The sequence below is a fragment of the Electrona antarctica genome (assembly GCF_951216825.1).
Source record: "Electrona antarctica genome assembly, chromosome: 11".
Classification (NCBI taxonomy): domain Eukaryota; kingdom Metazoa; phylum Chordata; class Actinopteri; order Myctophiformes; family Myctophidae; genus Electrona; species Electrona antarctica.
The window spans coordinates 6,396,345-6,419,405 of NC_136792.1; the positions used below are offsets into that span (position 1 = coordinate 6,396,345).

A 23,061-nucleotide genomic window follows, 5' to 3' on the forward strand; every position below is an offset into this window, starting at 1 on the left:
TGTTGTCCTGGACAGTCAGCTCTCGTGTAAAACACACATCACAGCTGTCACTCGATCCTGTAGGTTCACACTCTATAACATACGACAAATTAGACCGTTCCTCACCCAGGAATCAGCCCAGCTCCTAATCCAGACAACAGTCTTGTCAAACCTTGACTATTGTAACTCCCTCCTTACTGGCCTACCGACATGTGCACTTAAGCCTCTCCCACTGATCCAAAATGCCGCAGCTCGCTTGGTCTTCAACCAGCCAAAATTATCATATGTCTCCCCCCTGCTCCGCTCCCTGCACTGGCTCCCGGTCGCTGCCCGCACAGAATACAAAAATCTGATGGCATTCAAAGCAACCAAAGGTATGGCTCCCCCATATCTTGCAAGCATGATTGAACCCTACAAACCCTCCCGCGCACTCAGATCAGCCAACGCAGGAAAGCTGGAAGTACTCTCACTAAAAACGCCGGGACAACGCACACGTCCCAAACTCTTCTCCCTTCTGGCCCCAAAACTGTGGAACGCACTTCCCGTTGCAATCAGAACTGCAGCATCACTCCCAATCTTCCGCCGTAGTCTGAAAACCCACCTTTTCAGACTCCATCATGGCCCATAGCACTTACCCTACCCCCTTAGATAGCACTTTTTAGACTTAGATAGCATTTGAAACAGACTTATAGCATGTCATGTAGACAGCACAATAATTGCATTTTATGTAGTCATAGCACTTCATAGTACATATGTATACCATAGTATCATGATAAATGCATTTTATATATGTGATGTATTCCCATGCTTTTCTTTTTCTTGCCTAATGTAAATCGCTCTGGATTAAGAGCGTCTGCTAAATGCCTAAATTGTAAATAGCGTACTTCAGCCCTATACACATTTTGGCATTCAAAAATAGCCTATCTATTTGTTAGATCTGCTATTTTCTATTTCACTATCATCAGCGGTGTGCTATTATCTGCTATTTTCATGTTTGTTTGTTTTTTTAATATAGGCTATCCCATGATTTTGTAACCCATTTTTCACCCCTGTGTCAATTATCTAATGTGATCCTGGGCTCTACACACAGTCCGCCAACCTGGGGAGAGCAACGGACTTTAACTCATGCTTCCTTCATGCATGAGTGTCCAAATCGCTCCTTTGCACCTGACAGGGGGAAGTTTCCCTGGTTGGACGTAGCGCGTGGAAGGAACACGTTATTCCAACCAGTTCCTTTCCCCTCCATCAGGCACCCCGGCTGGCCAGGGGGAGGCAGTTTAGAGACCAGGATTACTGCATGTTTTTTGTGACCAGGGTACCTATACCCTAGGGGACACGAGGAGAACATGCAAACTCCACACAGAATTTAGGCCCTTTCGCCAACCCCGCCTCGGGTATGGGCATGAGTATGGGTATGAGAACACGCCGCCAGCACCCACAGCGTCCCCATTTTCATGTTTTTAATACATTTGAAAACTTGTGAAATGGGACATTAGGCCTACTTTCTTTCTACTTTTGGTAGAAAGTGATAGGCCTACAGGGTACTTAATTAATTTGTAGAATTCCGGACATTTAGGCCTACGACTTGTAATATTGCATTGCAGTATTGATACTTTTACGTTTTAGCCAAGTAGACCTACTTTTTTTCCACCATGCACTAACAACCTGGAAAAACAGGTGTTGCGAGTTATTACATCTGAGCTCAGCCTTAAAAGGAGACTCGTTCACGCCCAGTTGTAAGATAGAAAATAACTGCCTATAGCGAGTTTGGCTCTCGCCTATAGCGAGAACTCGCTAGGCGAGAGTTTGGCTTTATGGACTCCCAGGTTCGCCTATAGAGAGTAGCCTACGTTTTCACATTCAAGTGCTCGTTCTTTTTTTTTCCTGCAAACGTGGGTGCACGAGATGAGGGGACGTTATAAACCAAAAAGTGAAATTACGGAAAGTGGAGACGTATTCTTTTCAAATGGCTGCTCACCTCTTCCGGGGCACCCTGCCACATCGCCTCTGCAGGAGCCGAGCTCACCTGTACCGGGCCTGACGGTTCTGGATGTGGAGGACGCGGAGCGCGCGTTAGGTTAGTTGCACAGCTGTCCGCCTGGCATGTTGATTCAGCTGCATAATGGTTAATCAAATGGTAATGCTCAGATTATATAGACTAGATTGGCATAATCTGTGTCGTTAATTGCTGTTGCTGCAAATGCTAGCCTCGAGTGACATTGGTAAGAATATTATATTATATTTAGGCGTGTGTGTGTGTGTGTGAGGGAGTGCGTGCGTGCGTGCGCGCATGCGTCTGTCTGTCAAGCAGTTGTCTAAAGACAAATGTTATGTTTATTAAAGGATCCCCATTAGAGACACATGAATGAGCCCCTAGTCTTCCTGGGGTCCTGAATAAAGCAAATGCAATACAATGCAATTCCAATGTATGAATGAATGAACCCTTGTAAAGCGCTTTGAGCACTTGGAAAAGCGCTATAAAAATGCAATTCATTATTATTATTATTAGATGTACAACTAAAATAATAATAATAAAAAAAAAAAACAACATTTTAAAAATGAATACAAAAAACAAATTGGGATTGATTGATTGATTGATTAGTGTGGAGATTGGTGGAGGATTTAGCAGGTGTTGGGAATTCACCTAATCATGACTAGGCTGGGGTTGATCAGAGTAATCTACTGTAGTAGCCTAGTAGGAGAGGAGAGTGGTGACCAAGGGGCCAGTGAGGCACTCCAACGTTGAAGCACTGGGCCCTAGTGGTAAGAGGAGGGACTACAGGCGGACCCGTGGATTCATGACCGGGAAAACCCTGTGCAGCTGGGCTTTAACATTGAGCGCTCGGTTGCACTTCCACATTTGACCACCAAAATTTGGTGGTCAAATGCGGAAGTAGACGTTTTGAGATGGTCCTTCCGGGTGCTTCAAAACGCCACTGAGCAACTTCCACTGACATGAATAGCGGAGGGGGCGGAGCTTCGTGCCAGATCAGTCTCTATCCTTTTATATACTCTATGGTGGTGACACTAGCATTGATTCCCATTGTAACAATGGAATGCGGAAGTGCTCATTCTATCTCAATGGGATATAGTTCCAATGTTTGGAACTAATCTATGGAAGCATAAAGCTGCCAAAATTCAAATGAAATGGCAAATACGAAAAGTCAATTGAAATAAGAGAAATGCTCCACACTCCTCTAGTCTCAGCTACACAGACACATCCCAAGCACACTTTGGTAGGCCTATAGCCATGCCCTGTTTGGATGATGACGCCTTTGCAACAGATATTTTCATTAAAAAAAAAAAAAAAAAAGGATTATCGCGTCTGTCCCCAGTGTTCTCTCCAGTTTGTATTGAGAGCCAGAGAGCTGCTACTCGTAACCTACATAATGTTTTTGAGTGGTGCCTAACCACTCCAATGAACAGCTGTGTATGTATGTATGTATGTATGTATGTATGTCCATTTGAGTATGGACAGCTGCAATACCGCTGGGTGGCCTAAATTGGCACTGTTGAGCAGCCTAAAGGCTACAGTACAGCTGTTGAGCTTCACACTGACCACTATAACAATAGCACAGTACGTACACACGCACACACACACACAGCCTGCACCGCTCAGTTCACACAGGTGTGATTTTTCTTTTTTTCAAGATGCAAAAGGCTCCATGCTCCATGGGAAGAGGTACCTGGGAGTCCGTGTCAAAATGCCTGTAAAGGACATGCTGAGAAACATCCGCCTGGCTAAAGGATGGGACCTTCAGGACTTGAAGGTAAATAAGTACGCCTAGGCCTAATCCTGTCTCTGCATACATATTACTGTTAGTTTTGATTGATTGATTGATTTAAATATTTATTAACAGTTTGCAGAATTACAGTACATTTCAAGCACAAACTCAATACAAAGACTGTTAACTGTGAGTGGACGACCCAATTAAGCTTTACACTTGTTTACAAGAGGGTCCACCTTGTTCAATTCATCAAAACATTTAGAGACGTACAAATAGACACTTCTATATAGTCAAAGAACAGAACGGGAATTCATCATAAATGAGGTAAAAAGTGTGTGTGTGTGTGTGTGTTCGTCCGAGCTTTCTAGAGCCACTATTTGGGGATTCAGCATTGGGGAAGGGGCGTTCCCACACTAAAGTGGCTATTTTGGTTACCTGTCTAAACACCTCCGCTACTCGTTACATTATGCATAGGTGTGGTTTGGTTAATGACGTTTAGAGGATGTAGAACACTTTCCTGGGGGTCTGTATGTGTGTAATATGTGGTTTTAGTTTTTAATACTGCGTTTAGTTTTACTGAGGTTAGGTTTAGGTATAGTTTACTGAGGTTAGGTTTAGGTATAGTTTACTGAGGTTAGGTTTAGGTATAGTTTACTGAGGTTAGGTTTAGGTATAGTTTTACTGAGGTTAAGGTTAGGGTTAGGTTTAGGTATATTTTTACTGAGGTTAAGGTTAGGGTTAGGTTTCTGGTTTAGGTTTAGGTGTAGGCTGTCAATCACAGCGACTGGCCAGTCACAGCGCACCCTCTACATCACTCTGTACTCAACCCGAGGAAGGAACCATGCTCGTGTGAGCCCAGTGTATCTGATGTCATCGACACTGGGCTCACTTCCTTCCTGGACTACAATTCCCATAATGCTTTGGTGCACTGCTCCTCCTTGTGGATAGTGGGAGGGCTGTCTTACTGAGACAACATGTAGTCCAGGAAGGAAGTGAGCCCAGTGTCCATGACATCAGAGACACTGTGCTCACTGCTAAAATCTAAAATATCTAAAACCACATATTACACACATAAAGACGCCCAGGAAAGTGTTCTAAATCTTCTAAACGTCATTAACATATATTATTTTGCAAAAAGGGTGAAGTTTCCCTTTAAGAGATCCGGTCTATGCTCGTAGCCCATGGAAGAGTGATGCCTTGCTGCCTTGAAGTCTCACGTGTGCTGCACCCCCAAGTGGCGTTTTTTGGTATCAAGCGAAAAGGAAAGTTCGGGAAATCTGATTAAACCCGATTTGCTGCGCTATGGGGTGATGAAACTGAACCAGCAAATGGAATCGCTCACAATGCCTGGCACAAGGCAATTAACTTATTTGACTAGACAATTATATAAACACAATGGATGCAAGGAAGTGACAGGCACTCACTACTGCTGATTCTAGGAAGATTACAAAGAGATGTGTGGGAGAATAGGCCTCTCACAGAATTTCCCCGCCCCCTTAATACGCCCCCTTTCGGGGCTAGTGGTGATAGCGTGACGTCACTCCATAGACGCTACATGTTAACAGAGGTAATTTAAGAAGTCTACAACTTTTGTTTTCTCAAGGTAAGGTTTGTTCCATCTGTTCGAGCTGATTTACCATCTTGTTTGCTTCATAATAATATTGGTCTGTCACATTTTTACATTAGGAAATGTACATAGATTCTCCAGAGAAAAAAAACGTGTAAATGCTAATGTTAAATGACACCACGGAAGGGGGCGTGGAAAGGGGGCTGTGAGATAGGCCTATAAGGAGAGATGAAGCAGCCTGACTCCGTGGACATTTCCATCCCAAACTAATTTGGTATACAGCTTGTGGGTGCTTTTAAACTCCACTATGCGCCTTCCCAAATGTGTGTGACCAAAATAGCCATTTAGGGGAAAGCGTGTCAGCATAATCGATAGCGGGTGACACTGGACCAAAATACCATTTAGGGACAGAGCAAGCTCCTATACTCGTAATTTTCGGGCAGTGGCTGACTTGCGGGCCGCGTCACGGGTAACAGCGGGGACGAAATATACCCTTTATACCCTGTATATAACATGTATATAACGACACAATGTGACATAGCTGTTTACACACAATGCTGTACCCCCTCCAACTGTAGGCTATATACACCGGTACTTTCCCCATTTTCAACACCTTTTATTATATTATGACAACATTGCTTTTTATGACAACATATGTTTTCTCATGCCTATAAAGTGTGTGTGTGTGTGTGTGTGTGTGTGTGTGTGTGTGTGTGTGGCAGACATGAAATAACTGTTATTTTCCTTTCATGACATGCCAAACACTGATCACAGGAGAACTCTGGGAAAAACTCCAAAGGTAGGTGAAACCAAAACATATAACTCACTCATTGATAACACAGCACTGTACTGCAGCGTCAAACACTCCGGGCTCAAACACTCAGTCACAGAATTGTATGAATCGTCAGCTATGGTCGGTCGTCACTGATTGATTGTCAACGAAACACGTTTACCCGAATGTACTTTCAGGCTCACAAGGGATCACAACTGCCGGTGCTACAAGAGAGAAATGTGCATGGTTCAATAATCTAAACACGTTTTTGTATTGATGAATGGCTCAAACAACATAGTTTACACGGGGCAGCAGTGGTAAAGCGGCCATCTTTGAATCCGATCTGAAATACATTGTGAAGCACTGGAGAAAAGCGCTATATAAATGCAGGACCATTTACTATGTACTATTTACAGAGAGCACCTCTCCCAAATCTGACAACGTTGTCAGTGGTCTGTCTGATACAATAGCCAATTTAATGTAATTAAAAATTGTCAGGAATGAGTTACGGAGTAGAACCCAAAAGCAGGCAACCAGATGCAGAGTAGATTATCTTCAAGGTGTTAATTTGACTATAAATCAGGGGTATTCCAAAAGGCAAAACATAGGCAAGACGTTACAGACACAAAACTCACTCGACAAAGGTCTACGGACCAACAAGAACACATTGCAAACAAAGGGCTTAAATAGACAGGGGTAACAGGACACAGGTGAACTCAAAATACAATCAAACACAGGATAGGCTAACAGGCAAACAGAACACAGGTGACTAGGATACAATAATCAGGTAGGTAAGACAGAACAGGAAACACCAACAAGAGGATACAGGAAGGCACAGAACAATACTACAAAATAATACACAACCAAAACAACAACAGTTAACAGTAAACCAAAACCAAACACCACAAGGCAAAATACAGAATAAGTTCAACACCTAATAAGGACTGTCATAAGTGTTCAAAGGCAACACACAAGCGCTTCCTTTAACATTCAAGGCATTACATTCAAGGCATTACAGAACATGAACTAAACACTAAAAACATAAATGGTCACACCATAATAAGAGTTCAGGGTTTGGAGCCATGGTCACGGCTCAAATACAAAGGCAGAGGTTCAGCAGTATATTACATACACATTAATATATTAATAAGAATGAGATTTGCTATGTTCAAAGGAGATGAATATGTTGTTTAGTACTGTGGTTTTTATTAGAAGACTAGTAGTTATTTTTGTTTATGTTTACAGTTAGATGTTCGATTGTTTGTGCCTGTAAGAGTGCATGAATAAATCTACTAGTGAGCTTTAAATGTGAAAGGCACCTTCATTTAACTCTTGAGTTTAATATTTAGATTCTAGAATGTATTTGTTGGCAGAAGCCGGGGAATTCGGTTTAGTCTTTATCCAGAATTACAACTTAATGCAAACACAACTCTAGTTTCTAACCAGGTGCATGATCTAGAGAAGACAATTTATAGAGAATACCAGAATGTCCATCAGGCAGTTGATCTCTAGGTTACAGAACAGTACAAGCGTTTTGGTTCAAGCCTTCATCATTACGGTCTCTCTCTATCTCTCTCTCTCTCTCTCTCTCTTGTGCTCTCTCTCACTCTCTCTCTCTCAGGTGAGAAGAAACGAGTGAAAACATGTGGGGAACGCCGAACCAGCAAGGTGTGTTTCCACATGAGTAATGTCACAATTTTAATCAGTTGTAATTGTAATAATAAAGTACTTGGTGACAGACTCACTTGGCGTGAGTCTGTCACATAATTCACGATTCATCAATCTCACCCCCAGGTCGTTTTGACAAATCATGTGTCAGCGAAGAGCTCATTCCATAGCTTTTGTTCATGCTTAATTTGAATAGTTTTTTTGTTCAGAGGAAACAGCCCACAAAGAGCTTGGAGGAGTTGGCCATCATCGTAGAGGTACTGGAGGAGGATCTCAGAACCAGCAGCACCCACAGCCCTCAGTCCCACAACTCTCCCAACCCACCCGTCTCCCCCAGCTGCTCCCTTGAGCCTGCTGATAATCCTTGGGGGCCTGAACCTCATTTATACACCTACTCCATCAAGTATGGGGCTGAGACGCCCAGAACGACAAGCTACAGCCTCACTGGCGTCAACAGTCCGTCCGGTGAATATAACAGCAGCTGCAACCCAGACCTGCAGGTGACTTTGTCACACCAAGGGTCAGGGTGCAGCAGTGATGAATCTGAAGACATGGTTCCTAGTCCCCAGTCCTTCACCTGCTACTCTCCAGAGTCCTACCAGGTAGGACTGCAACTAAATAATTTGTTAGAAATCATTTAGAGTATTCAATTAATCCAGGTGATTATTCGCACAGTTAGGAAGACATGGACATCTGTAAACCTTTTCTCCAGAGAGCATGTTCAGTTACACTTTTCAAGTAAATCTGCGCTTTAAATCATGCATTAATATAACCTGACCTTTATTAAAAATATGGTAACTTGGACAAACAAGATGTACTGGCCTTCCTGTCCAATTTCTAAACCCCATATGATAAATTGCTACACATAGCTAAAGAGCTATGTGTAGCAATTTATCATATGGGGTTTAGAAATGCACATATCACAATGCCGTGATCAGTGGCAAAGCCACACTATACAGAAACAACTAACAAGCACAGCATTTATAATAAGCTGCCTTCTACCAGCTTTCAGTTTGCACATGAACATTTTGGCTTTTACTAGCTGCATGAGCTGTAGAGTCCACTCTCCTATAAGGCTATGAATGCCGGACCATGAAGTCGTCCCTACAGAAGTCCATGGATGGGTGCACCTAGCCTGGCTAATAAACCAGACCGAATCAGCCGTTGGCAAAAAAACATTGCCTGCCGGCACACGACAGTGTGATTTGAGTCTGGCTTATTAGCCAGGCTAGGGTGCACCAGAGTGCTAGATGCAGTACTAAACATCAGCATTGACCAAATAGCTGCTCAATGCTCACAGTATGGGCAGCATAATCTGTCAGGCTCAGTGCTACAGCCTTAAAAGGTTAGTTTAGATTTTTTTTTTTTTACTTAAAGCTGTGGGAAATACTTGCCATTAATATAGTAGTTTCAAAGGTATTAATTGATTGCCTGAGTGGGAGTTCTGGTCTAGTTTTGGTGAATATTAAATAGTTCCGGTCTGGGGGCCACTAAATAAATTAATCCACAAAACTAGCGTAATTTGTATTGTTGACCTATTTCTACCATATAGCGCAACTTTCGTTCAACTTTGAACCCCTCTGTCACATGGAACAATTTATTTTATGCTACTGCTAGCCTAGTGATACTGATAGCCTAAACCTGAGATATAAGAAACGGTAGCTAGCTACTGTAGCTTTTGAATTATAACTTTTCTGTGGACAGATTTTAATCATTTAATCAAGACTAGACCTGTACGTGCCAATCGGCCACCGGCCTACTTGGGAACCTAATAATCCTTCACTTGCACAATGTAGGAGGCGGGACTAAGGTGGACTTCCTGTTGGGATATCACCCAAGTGTTTTCTTCCTGTCCATCGGGAGTGCATGTGCCTGTCTGTGCTGCTGCACTGGAGCATACAACTTTCCCCTTGAGAAAAAACCCCTAAATAAAACATTACGATAAAAACGAATAAATTAATGAACCATATGAATAAAAGATTTTTTTAAACGTAATTAAAAAAATTACAAGTGACGAGAAAATACTATAATTGTCCGTAGAAAATGACTGACTTACATGCACTCCCGATGGACAGGAAGAAAACACTTGGGTGATATCCCAACAGGAAGTCCCCCTTAGTCCCGCCTCCTACATTGTGCAAGTGAAGAATACCCGTTGTCAACTTGTCATAGCACCCATTTTAACTATGCGTCTGTATCCCTTTTGTGCCCATACTGTGTAGTATCGGTCTGTCTGCCTGTGCCTGAAGAGTGCAAAGTGCAAACTGAGTGAAAAGTGTACTGGTTAAGTAATCAATTTGCAGGTGTGGGGTTGCCATGGCAATCAATTGGCAGAGGCTGGGAATTGCACAGGTGAGGGGACTTAGGCTGATTAGGCCCACTGGCAGAGCCTGAGCAGAGCCTTTTGTAGTGGTTCTGGAGAACCGTGGGTCCGACCGACTCGGTAACGGGCACTGCACTCCCTGTGGGGGTGTGGAACGCGTGTGTCGAATGTGAAGTCGGTGGGGCAAACGGTTCTCGAGTTACGTACATTACAACCGTACACACACGCACGCAGAGACGTGGTGCATTTATAGTAGGATATTAATCATTTCACCCCTACTATCAGGCCTCGTCTCCTCGTGAGCCGCTGTACGCCAGCTGTGACCTGCAGCAAGACGGACATGTGGACAGAGACAGGCGGAAAAGGGGAAACCTGGCGGAGGAGTGGGTGGATCCCCAGAGTCCCAGGTGGAATCAGGACAGCACTGTATTCTTCTGGAGCCAACTGCAACGAGAGGAGAGCCAGCTGAGACACTTCCCTGACTCGCTGCTGCTGTCCATGGACCTCAATGGGAGGACGTAAGTGTGTTTTGGTCATAGAGTATATAAAAGGATAGAGACTGATCTGGCGCGAAGCTCCTCCCCCCCCCCCCCCCCCCCGCTATTCATGTCAGTGGAAGTTGCTCAGTGGCGTTTTGAAGCACCCGGAAGAGCCTTCTACTTCCGCCTTTTTTTCGATTTGGGCACCAAAATTTGGTGCCCAAAATGCGGAAGTGCTCAATGTTAAAGCCCAGCTGCACGGGGTTTCCCAATCATACTTCCACGGGTCCGCCTGCAGTCCCTCCTCTTACCACTAGGGCCCAGTGCTTCAACGTTGGATAGCCTCACTGGCCCCTTGGTTTTGGTCCGAATTACTTTTCCTGGCCAGCAACATAATAAAACCTTGTTTTTTTCTTTGAAGTGAAAGCGGCGACGTCTAGTATGTGGGGGCAGGCTGGCTCGCGGGCACCCTTGAAGAATTGGAACCTCAAATTAGCACTGTGTGTGTGTGTGCGTGCGTGTGCGTGTACGTGTGTGCGCCTCTCTCTCTCTGCCCCGATTGAAGCACCGTCAATGATTGGGTAAAAAGGCAGGCGTTGTCGTGAAACTATGAAACATTGCAAGCTCGGAATCCAGACCAACAAAATAACTCAGTGCTGTAATGATGATCAATCATCATTACTGTTGATATGTGCTGAAATGTTGAAACAAAATTCTGATCTAACAGATAACAGATCTAATACAAGATAACAGATCTAATACATGCTCAGAACACGTCACAGCGTGACGACTTGTGAGCTTGTATTAGATCTGTTATTTTCAGAACGCAATACCCGAGTGCAACCAAACATAAAATGACTTGTCTTTTAGTTCTACTGGATCTCTTCTCCACTAGTTCCTCCCTAACATTTTAGTCTAGTTTTTTTTTTAATCTGTTGACGAAATTGTCAGTATATTTAGTCATAGTTTAGGTCATCATACTGTAGCTTAGTTTTTATTTAGTTTATATTTAGTTTTCGTCAGAAAAAAGGTAGTCGACGGAAAAAAAATCACACCCATGTGAACTGAGTGGTGTAAGGCATTATATAGCCTGATCAGCTGTGGTCTGACGTAATGTCTGACGTAATGAAATCACACCCGTGTGAACTGAGTGACCATAGCAACCATGCTCATTTTTTTGGTACAAACAAACACCTGGACACGTAAACTAACAAAGCCAGTTGTTGGAGTGGTTAACACCACTCAAAAATTGTCATAGTTTTAGTCGACGAAATAAACACATTGTTTCATCACTCTACAATAGGGGTTCATTTCTTTGGCATTTCCATGAGCCTCTTTGCAGTTTTAAATCATGACAACACCTGAATGACTGACGGTGCAGCAAATTATGTAGCAGTTGATATAGAGCGTCGCAGTCCCCTACCATGAGTGATTGCTCAATGAGTGATTTTCTCACCATGCTTCTTAAAGTACCACAGCTAGTGATGATGGATGTGCAATAGAGCGTCGCAGTCCCGCCCCCTACCATGGACCAGGAAATGATTCTCCGTTCATTTTCCTCATAGACATTTCAGAAAGTATTTATTTAAAGACGTTTACGCCGCGGACAAAGCCAACTCGAGTCGTGACAAATCATGACAACAAACACAATTTTTTGGGCCAAACAAATAATTAGAAAGAAGAAAAAAACGGCAGGTTACAACACTTTTGTTGTTGTTTTTCTTCTTTGTAATTATTTGTTTGGTCCAAAATATTGTTTGTGTTGTCATGAGTTGTCACGACTCGAGTTGGCTTTGTCCGCGGCGTAACCGTCTTTAAATAAATACTTTTTGAAATGTCTATGGGAAAAATGCATTGGGATTCATTTCCTGGTCCATGGTAGGGGGCGGGACTGCGACGCTCTATTGCACATCCATCATCACTAGCTGTGGTACTTTAAGAAGCATGGTGAGAAAATCACTCATTGAGCAAACAGCAGCATAGTACCTGACAAACTTCTGTCATGTTTGCCTACTTCAATGTATTGTTGGCTTTATAAACATGCCACAAGGAGGACACTATAAATCTACAGGGATATTCCTTTTCTTGTATGATAATGCAGCCTTTCAACCTAGTTGTTTTATAATGATTATAATAACATTTAAAATACATGTGTTTTGCTTTGTTTTCCAGTAATCTCAATATCAATATTTCCAGTAATCTCAAATCAATGTATTATTTATGGCCTTACATAGCAGTATAGCAGGCATAGCAGTGGTGGCCAATTTTGTGGTGCCACTTGAAAGTAGGCCATTCATTTCTCCCAGAAAATAAATGAGAGATGAGAGAACAGGCCAATGTGAAAAGGGTGGGATATATTTCTCAGCCTAGTAGGAAAGTCTGTGAAAGAAAAGTATTAAAAAAGCAAAAGTAAATTGCATGCTGCGTTCATGATTTGAGGCTTTTTGTTCCAAAAGGGGCCAATCCTGCAAAACTTTGAAAGCCAATGTTAGCCAATTAGGATGGAATATGAAATATCGGACAGATGCGTCTTGAACACATGACTATAGAGATAGTGTGTAACGATTTGCGGGATTTTTGGACAGAATCTGGAGGAGTAATATAAAAAAAAAAATTCACACACTCTAGACTCACACACGGACGGAGTGCAAAACATACTCTCTCCCCATGCCTTCGGCCTGGTGGAGACAAAAAACGCTAAACAAAGGGTTTATTAGTATATCATATAATTAAATATTCAATATTGTTTTCACAGAATCAAAGGTTTTATATACTGTAGTCAAACTAGTCATGATTCACCAGGATACTGGATTCTAGGCTTCAATTATTCTCTCTATGGGCCTATTTTTGATTGGCACCACAAAATGCCCGCCACTATGCCCTATAGACAAATCCGCGCAGGCTGCCCTGGGTGCATTCATAGCTGCGGTGTCACATTAATTAAGCACAGCTTGACACCACAGCATTGATTACATTCAGCTGGCCTACAGGGCACGGCTCCACGGATAGAAAGTGCGGATATGTCTATAGCGAGTGCTACAGCTACATAATATGGTCTAAATGCCTTTTGTAGGATACGGCTGGCCTTGTGTGTCTGTGTGCCAATTTCAAACAGGCAAAATGCCTGGCTGCATCAATAGGCCCAGGCTATAGTAGTTTATCACATAGCTATATGCTATGACATGCTAAGTTCTTTAGTGAGGTCTCTCACAGTGGCTCTTTGTGGCAGCGGTGTACCGAACGGATAGCGGCGCGGTCTTGATACCGGAAGGTTCCTAGTTCGAATCAGCCGTCCGACACGTTAAAAAATTACCACCGCTGAAGTGCCCTTGAACGAGGCATTGAACCACTACGATGAAATGTGTTCTATGAGCAGGGCCTGGCTGGAAACAAGTTCTTGAGCTTAGCCCAGATACCCTGGGTAAATATAGATTTCATTTCATTTCATTTCATTTCTTCAGCTTGCACTGATTTGTCAGCTACAGTTGTCTCAGCGCTAGGGCCGATATCAGCTATGGCCCCCTCCTATATTTTCATCACTCCCCTCACTCAAGATAAATAAAACCCGGGTATGCGACCAATTATGATTTAGAGACCAAAAACGCTTACTTAGTTTAGATTCAAATAATACAACTGCATCATGCCTCTTCTTTGTGCCATGAGTAATTATTTCATCCTCTATGGTTTCTACTCCTCTGTCCAGAGCTCTGCATAGGGTTGTGTGTCTGGGGAAGAGAGCTCAGGGTTATGCCATCGCTAAGAGGATGGCAGCACTCAACAGCCTGGACGTTAAAGACGGAGACGGAATGGTAATGATCTACAAACAAATATTTCCTGTTTAGAGTATTACGGTACAGGACATTGTCTAATGTAGCTGCTTGCTTAAATCCTATACCAACAAGCTCACAACATGTCGCAAGGCTTGTAAATATGTTATTTACGACAACCCAGCGAAGCAACGGCATGTCTGCTTATTATAAGCAACTTTGTGCTTGGACTTCCTGTAAGGTTGCTTGTAAATATTGGTAATTGCTTATTTGGGCTTGTTTCCTAATGATTTACATTAATATTTATGATTATTTTAATAGCAAACCTACAAGCTCACAAAATAGCCGTAGCCTAGTCGCTTCTTTTGGGCTTGTTTCCAATTAGCCTGAGCTAACGTGTTCGGTTTCTGGTCTAGAGGGGCGGGTCGCGCATGAGATTTGCGCACGCCCTGATTGGTTCACCGATCTGTCCGTCAGCCCCAGTCCCTCCCCCCCCCCCCCCCCCCCCCCCCCCAGTGCAGCACTACGTCACATCATTTGGAGCGACGCCCACCCGGAAGGGTTGACTCCCACTTCTAGACCATTTTGACCTGAGATCAGATTCTAAAAATGTCTTCTACATCCTGACAGTTTTCTGAAAAAGCTATGTTTCTATGTCAGTCGTTCTTCGATTTTTCAAAAATAGCAGATCTACAAGCTCGTAGCGCGCCACTCGTGGCGCGCTATGAGCTTGTAGATCTGCTATTTTTCAATAGCTAAAGCATAACATAATGCTAACACCAAAAGGGGTTCCCGCCCAAAATGGGCTAGACCAGAGCGAGTGAGCGACCAATGCGTTTCCACAGGCTTTCATTTTTTTGCGCCGACGAAAATGAAAGCCTGGGCACCGAGGCTAGTTTCCTTCCACTAGACCTGCTTATTCCTCTCGCTAAATCTGGCAACGCTGCTTGTGTTCCCAGACTGCTCTGCACCTGGCGTCTAAACAGAACCAGCATCTGATGGTGGCGGACCTCATCCAGCTGGGTGCCAGCATCAACGAGAGAGACGGCTCAGGAAAGACCTGCCTCCACCTCAGCGCTGAGAACGGATATATCCGTGTCCTGGAGGTGAGTGTAAACCACCAGTGGTGTAAAAAGTACTCACATTTGTTACTTAAGTAAAAGTATCAATACTGTAATATCGAAATACTCTCCGTTACAAGTAAAAGTCTGGAATTCAAAATGTACTTGATTAAAAGTACGAAAGTATTGGCATCAAAATGTACTTAACGTACCAAAAGTAGTAATTATGAAGGTCTCATTTCAAGTTTTCAAATATATATAAAATCCTTTGAAAATAGCAAATCTACAAGCTCACAATGCTCGCATCGCGATGCATTGTAGTGGAGTAGAAGTAAAAGTATTGGAAATTGGAAATACTCAAGTATACCTCAAAATTGTACTTAAGTACAGTACTTTAGAGTATTAAAAAGAGGAGAAGAATCTTTATGGTTTAATAAAGATTCCTCTCCTCTTGAGAGCCCGGATCTCCGCCTTTTTTCAATGAATGTCTTATCCCGATTGATACTATTTTTACATATTTTATCTACCTGCACGTCTCCGTTGAGCACCTGGTTGTTTTCTTGCCTCTGACTTGAGTAAATGTACTTACTTACATTCCACCACTATCAACCACGTGTCTCTACCCGAGTTGAGTAAGAAGCACCCTTTCAATCCAGGTGGCCTCTCCGCCACTTCTAGTGGGCGTTAGCACACGTGTTTTCATTCTACTGATGACATTGTTTCTGCATTCTGCACTGAGGAATGATCTCAGATAAAATGTCATACTTTGGCTCGTATATCATGGTTTGGACATCATTCTTTGGCACTTACACAAGATTACACAGGTTCGAGCGAAAGTGAAGTAACGCAAGTGATGCTCGAGTAACATTAATTTGACTAGGTTTATTAAAGTAAACTAGCAAAAGTATGACAAGCTCCACAAGAAGTTAGGACAACAAAATGTATGAATGAAGTTAATTCCAGTTAATTCAAGAATGAGTATAGAAGAAGTAACTGGTGCAGAAATGTTAAGAATGACACTTGTGGTGAGTGGCATATCAGTTAAAACCCATCGAGGAGCAAGACGGTGAACAGACAAACATTTCTGTTCAAAACCCACTGGACTGGTTTTTGTCTCCGGAGGCAATATTTTAATGTTGCACCAAATATTCATATGCTGGGTTCTTTCTGTCGTTTTTCAAATATTCCATGCATGCCTGTTTTCAGTGACAGGTCTGACTTATTTGTCTCATTGTCTGACTTGTCACTGAAATATGTCTGACTTGTTTGTGCTGTTGAGACCTTCACCTGTCTAGCTCCATAAACTACTGCAGCATTCATGATCACTAAGGACTAGTGGAATCACATTATGGGTACATTGTATACCTGTATTCTTCTCACAACTACATTTTAGTGGGTTCTTCACTCTCAATGTATGCTACAACTCAATGGCACCCAACCCGTGCAATTTGAAATCAAGAGGATAAAGAATCTGCAGTTCTGCTCTCTTATTGCTTATGTGTACAGTAAATGATTGTTTTGGTGGTTAGGCAAGTGGGCAGTATGTTTGTATACTACTTTAGGATTTAGGTCCACCCTAAGGAAGGAACTCTATCATGTGCAATGCTATCTAATACTTAACATGCTGTGGTAGTGGCCCTCAAAAAAGTCAGAGTAGATCATCAGATTACCCAATATAACCTACTGATAGATAATCATCCATAATCCCATCAGAATATCTTGATGAGACCCACTTTTAGTTCACACTCTGTGGTGCGGACGAACGTGGCAACTGTTTGAAATATGAGCCCTTTTTATGTTATTGTTCAACCTGATGTTTATTTACTCTAGGTTCTGAAACGCATGATGCAAGATGGTGTCTATGTGGATGTGGAAGCTACGGATAACTATGGTATGTACTCTAGTGTAACCTTATTTTATGATTTGCTTGAACTTCAAGGCTTAATTGTCTTGAGCTGCAAGATCAGTCTAAACAAGACCTACCTTTGATACCTTATTCCAAGGAGATATAATTGAGGTATGTGCATGCAGTCTGTCTGCATTCTTGTCAATGTGCTTGTGTGTGTATGAAGCCTTGGTTACAGTAAAGGGTTATTGTACCAATGTAGTGGAAGAATGACTCTCGGTCACTTGGCATGACAAACCAGTGATGTTTTTACGAGACTGTCCAGGCTTGACAGGTAACATGTCATGTCATGACATCCCATGACATGTTAACTGTCAAACGTCTCATGAAAATGACAGGTGAAACCTCAGCTTGAGTCGCCCCTTTACCAACTCGCCCCGGGCGTACAGCCGGCGGAACTGGTATTCCTAAAGTAACCTAAGTAAATTATGCTTAAACGATTAAACCTAACCTTATTCCTAGCCTTAACCTCAGTAAAACTATGCCTAAACCTAACCCTATAGCTAAACTTAACCCCAGTAAAATGATGCCTAACCCCAACTTATTTCTAACCTTATTCTCAGTAAAACAAAATAAAGAATACAAGAACTGGCGGACTGAGCGGTCGGCGTGAGGTCGGCGGGGAAAAAAATCGAGGGGCGAGATGGTTTATGGGCAACCGTACCTGATACCTGAGGTTTACCTCTGTCTGTTTGTCTTCCTGCCTACCTGTTCACGGTGTGTAATTGTGACTGCAGGGCTGAGCGTGTTGCAGTGTGCGGTGCTGGCTCAGAATGTGATTGTTCGCGACCTGGAGAGGAGCTCATGTCCCAGCCAGTCCAGGCTCCTCTCTCTCCGCAAAGAGCTGATGATGGAGACCCTGGAGTGTCTGCTGCACATGGGCAGCTACCTGCACACACCGGTCAGTGGTTATATGATCATGTAATAACCTCACTCATTACCCAAGAACAACATCAAAACCTATAATGATGTAATAAGCACTGTTGTTGAAAATGGACAGATAATGTCGTAATGGCCTCTCTGGAAAATGTTCGGGGAATCAGGTCTGCACGATTTCCGGAATTGCTCTTTCACACAAGTAGAACAGGAGGCTGTAAATAGCCTGTTTGACGTTAGCTACTGCTTAACAATTGTGATCTTTTTTTAGATCATTACCCAGCAATGCGTGTCCCTTCCCTGGCTTCCCTGAGCCGTGTGAAAGTGTCATTGTCTAACACACACACACACACACACACACACACATACACATACACATACACATACACATACACATACACATACACATACACATACACACACACACATACACATACACACACACACACACACACACACACACACACACACACACACACACACACACACACACACACACTAAGGCTGTCCCCAAACATTCAAGGTTCGAATGTTCGCTCGTTAGGGTTGGCACTCAAATCTTAATTAATGGGCTTGAACCATTCGTTTTTTTTTTTTTTTTTTTTCCTTTTTTTATTAACTCGAAAATATATCTCGGCGAGAATGCGATATGAGCATGTAAAAAAAAAAGTACGTTTCTAGTGCATTCCTGTCAGAAGTTATGATTTTTTAAAGAAATATCTCCTAGTTCTGCTGTCCCAGAGCCATGGCTCTGTGCTGTCCCATCTCCCGTGCACATTAATTTGCTGATTGGCCTACAGCTGAGGTGATTGACCTTTCTCACCTTGTTCTGTGAGAACAAAAGAGTTCCATTGAATGGAATGTCTGACGCGTCTCTCTCACACACGGACACACACACACACACACACACACACACCAGCATGATCGCTGACAGGGGAACCGTTCTTAGCAGCCATGATATATTAGAATATGCTCTCTAGCATCACATCACAAAAAGCAGGGAACTCTGATCATTGTTTCATCATTGCAAAACGGATACACAGGTGGAACAAATAACGAGCAATATACGCTGTCTTAGCTGCCTGCCAGCAAGCTCACATGAGCTTGCAGATCAGCTGTTTTCGCGGAGCCACTTGACGGTGTGTGTGTGTGTGTGTGTGTGTGTGTGTGTGTGTGTGTGTGTGTGTGTGTGTGTGTGTGTGTGTGTGTGTGTGTGTGTGTGTGTGTGTGTGTGTGTTGGGAGAGACGAGAGAGATTGATAAAGAGCAGGGGAGACGCGCTGCGCTCTGATCGAGACGGATATCTCAAAGGTTATTTTTTTAATTAATTAGAAACAAATGGTCCGGATGTTCGCTCGAAAATTCCTGCCGAAGTTCGAGTCCTAAAAAAAGGGCTAAGGTACAGCCTTAACACACACACACAGGAACACAAACCTCTGCAGCTGGATACTCAACTTCCTGACAGACAAGATGACAGGTGGTGCGTATGGGCTCAACAACATCTGACCCTCAGCACAGGAGCCCCTCAAGGCTGCGTTCTGAGCCCCCTTCTCTACTCCCTGTACACCCATGACTGCGTGGCTTTGTTCAGCTCCAACAAAGTGATCAAGTTTGCAGACGACACCAGTCATAGGCTTGATCACAGACGATGATGAATCATCCTACAGGAGAGAAGTGGAGAACCTGGCAGAATGGTGCCAGGAGAACAACCTGGCTCTCAACGTTGACAAAACAAAAGAGCTGATCTTCGACTACAGGAGACCTCCCAGATTGGGGGTGCTGCAGTGGAAAGGGTCAGAGTTCAAATTCCTGGGGGTGCACATCACTGAGGATCTCACCTGGGCAGTACAGACAGAACGGGTGGTGAAGAAAGTACAACAACGCCTCTACTTCCTGAGGAGATTCAAGAAAGCTGGCATGGGCCCCAAAGTCCTAAAAGCTATCTACAGAGGCACCACAGAGAGCATCCTGACTGGCTGCTTCACTGCCACAAAGCATTGCAGAGGGTTGTGCGGACAGCCGAACGCATCAGGGGATGTGATCTCCCCCCCATCGAAGCCCTGTATGCCGAACGTTGTGTCAGCAAAGCTTGTGGAATTATGAAGGACCCAAGCCAGCCTCCCACAGACTGTTTGAGATGCTGCCGCATGGAAAACGTTTTCGCCGTCTCAAAGCCACTGGAAATAGACTGCAAAAAAGCTTCTGTCCCCGAACAATCAGATACTGTACATGAACGAACTGATAAGAACCAGAGCGAAACCGGGCAAAGGAAAACGCTAACACACACACACACACACACACAAACGCACGCACGCACGCACGCACGCACGCACGCACGCACGCACGCACGCACGCACGCACGCACGCACGCACGCACGCACGCACGCACGCACGCACGCACGCACGCACGCACGCACGCACGCACGCACGCACGCACGCACGCACGCACACACACACACACACACACACACACACACACACACACACACACACACACACACACACACACGTACAGTATAGCACCACTAAGTTCAGACAGGTCTGATTTTTTTTATTAATTTCTTCCACAGAACAGGTCTCCACCAGGGCAGGTCAGGTTGTGGCCTCCTGGTGGCGCTATAATAGGCCAATGTGAAAAGGGTGGCATTTCTTCTTATGCCTTGGATGGCAATTGGATGATTTGAGGCATTTTGTTCCAAAAATGTGTTTTGCAAAAATCCACCTGTTGGTGGCGCTATAACAGGCCAATGTGAAAAGGGTGGTATATATTCCTCAGCCTAGTAGGAAAGTCTGTGAAAGATTCCACGTAAATTGCACGCTGCGTTCATGATTTGAGGCTTTTTATTCAAAACGGGCCTGTCCTGCAAACTTCGAAAGCCAATGTTAGCCAATTCGGATGGAATATGAAATATCGGACAGATCCGTCTTGAACACATGACTATAGAGATGGTGTGTAACGATTTGCGGGATTTTTGGACAGGTTTAATGTTTGTCTTTAGTTCAATGTTTGTTTTGTAAACACCATTGCCAATGAAGGGAAAATTCATAATGTGCCTGATTACGTCATATTGTCTCTTTATTGTTAATGTTTGTGTTGGCACCGTTTGTTTTACATCACCATAACATCACCTAATCAACATGAGTTAGACTTTAATACGGGTGGGACTTTTGACATGTCATCGGCTATGTAAAAAAAACACACCCGTGTGAACTGAGTGGTGCAAGGTCTTATATAGCCTGATCAGCTGTGGTCTGACGTGATGTCAGTGACGTCACACACTAACCATAGCAACCATTCTCCTTTTTTGAGTGGACAGGTACACGAACATACAGACAAAGCTGGTTATTGGAGTGGTTTGCACCACATACTAACCATAGCAACCATGCTGTTTTTTTTGGTTGCTAACCATAGCAACCATGCTCGTTCTTTTGGTACGAACAAACACGGGTACACAGGTACAAAGCCAGTTGTTGGAGTGGTTTGCACCACTCAAAAATACATTTGAATTATTTTGTGGTTAAATGTTTAAATAGTTAAGCAGCATTTATATAATTGACTTGTTGTAATGCCATAATGCATTTTTTTTTTGTCATCAAAGTTTTTTAATGATTTTACAATAAAGCATACAAAATACACATGACTTACACAAAAGAAAGAGACAAGAAAAACACACAAAAAACAAAACTAGCAGTCAAAAAAGAAAAACCCCAATGGACAACACCCCTCCACATTCTGTTGTTGACAATAGTGATTAATGCATTTTTGATATACTGATGTGATGTGGCACTTAATCATTGATTTCTTTCCTCAGGGGAACTATGCAGTCTAACATAGACCTGGTGGATCCCTTGGGCACATCGGTTTTTCACGAAGCTATGTGTTCATCTGTCCGGCAAGACAACCTGAAGACACAACGGTAATGTTTAGAGTTTTGGTTCAAGCTTGAACTTGTCTTGGAGAGAAGCCTGCGTGCTTAGAAGCCCTTTAATATTCCCCCAGTATTTTCCTGGAGGCTTTCTGTTTGTATGGGCTGTATTTTCCTCCAAGGATTCAAGCTTCTTATTTGAAGCATCTGAAGCACTTATGCCAGGTGAAAGTGCTCGACTTGCCATCGGGTATTTTCATTTTCCCACCTGCATAACAGCATTTAGGTGCCCGTCAGCTGGTTTCTATGAAACTTCTGTTGTTTGATACGTTGGAGTAGCAAGATGTTCTTACATTCCCACATTTATGATTATAGAGGCCATCTGGAAACTATTGTTTTTGAAATATGTTATATCTGAGCATAATATGCTACAGTATCTACAAGATAGCTATAAGCGTAAGAGTATCTACAGTTGGAGGCCATCGATATTGTCCTTTTCTTTTTGCTGAGGTTTGCGTGATCTGCGCAAAAGGACAGTTAACCCATTTTGGGCGGGAACCCCTTTTGGTGTTTTAAACATTATGTTATAATTTAGCTATTGGAAAATAGCAGATCTACAAGCTCATAGCGCGCCACCGAGTGGCGCGCTACGAGCTTGTAGGTCTGCTATTTTTGAAAAATCGTGAAAATATTTATTTCAGAAAACTGGAGGATTTAGAAGGATTTTTTTTAAATTTTGAGATTAGGCCTAAATGGGTCAAATGATAAAGGGACAATATCGGTGGCACCCAACTGTATCTATAAGATAATGATCGAACCAGCAGACACGGCTTCCAGTTGGAATCTATAATATATTTGGAAGTGGATGGAATTAATTTGTATAAAGTGCTGCATGTGCAGGCATTATTATACCATCTTAACAGATGTTAACTGTTAAACAACCGTTTAATGTATGTTTATTACATTTGGGGTTAGGGTTATTAACCCTTGTTTTACCTTATGACATAAATGAATGGTATGTTTATATATACATGAAACGTTACAGGGGATATTTGTAATTCCTTGTTTGT

At 43.1% G+C, this 23,061-nt stretch overlaps 1 protein-coding gene across 1 annotated transcript; it reads left to right on the forward strand.

Annotated features, from left to right (window-relative positions):
* Positions 1 to 1,874: 1,874 nt before the first annotated feature.
* Positions 1,875 to 22,454, forward strand: LOC306933095 (uncharacterized protein). Its single transcript, XM_079515104.1, has 11 exons — positions 1,875 to 2,056; positions 3,631 to 3,749; positions 6,049 to 6,073; positions 7,668 to 7,714; positions 7,924 to 8,316; positions 10,323 to 10,555; positions 14,220 to 14,325; positions 15,243 to 15,389; positions 17,175 to 17,235; positions 17,988 to 18,151; positions 21,938 to 22,454. Exons 1-11 carry the CDS (start codon positions 1,885 to 1,887, stop codon positions 21,953 to 21,955), a joined length of 1,485 nt encoding a protein of 494 aa, XP_079371230.1. The 5' UTR covers positions 1,875 to 1,884; the 3' UTR covers positions 21,956 to 22,454.
* Positions 22,455 to 23,061: the final 607 nt, after the last annotated feature.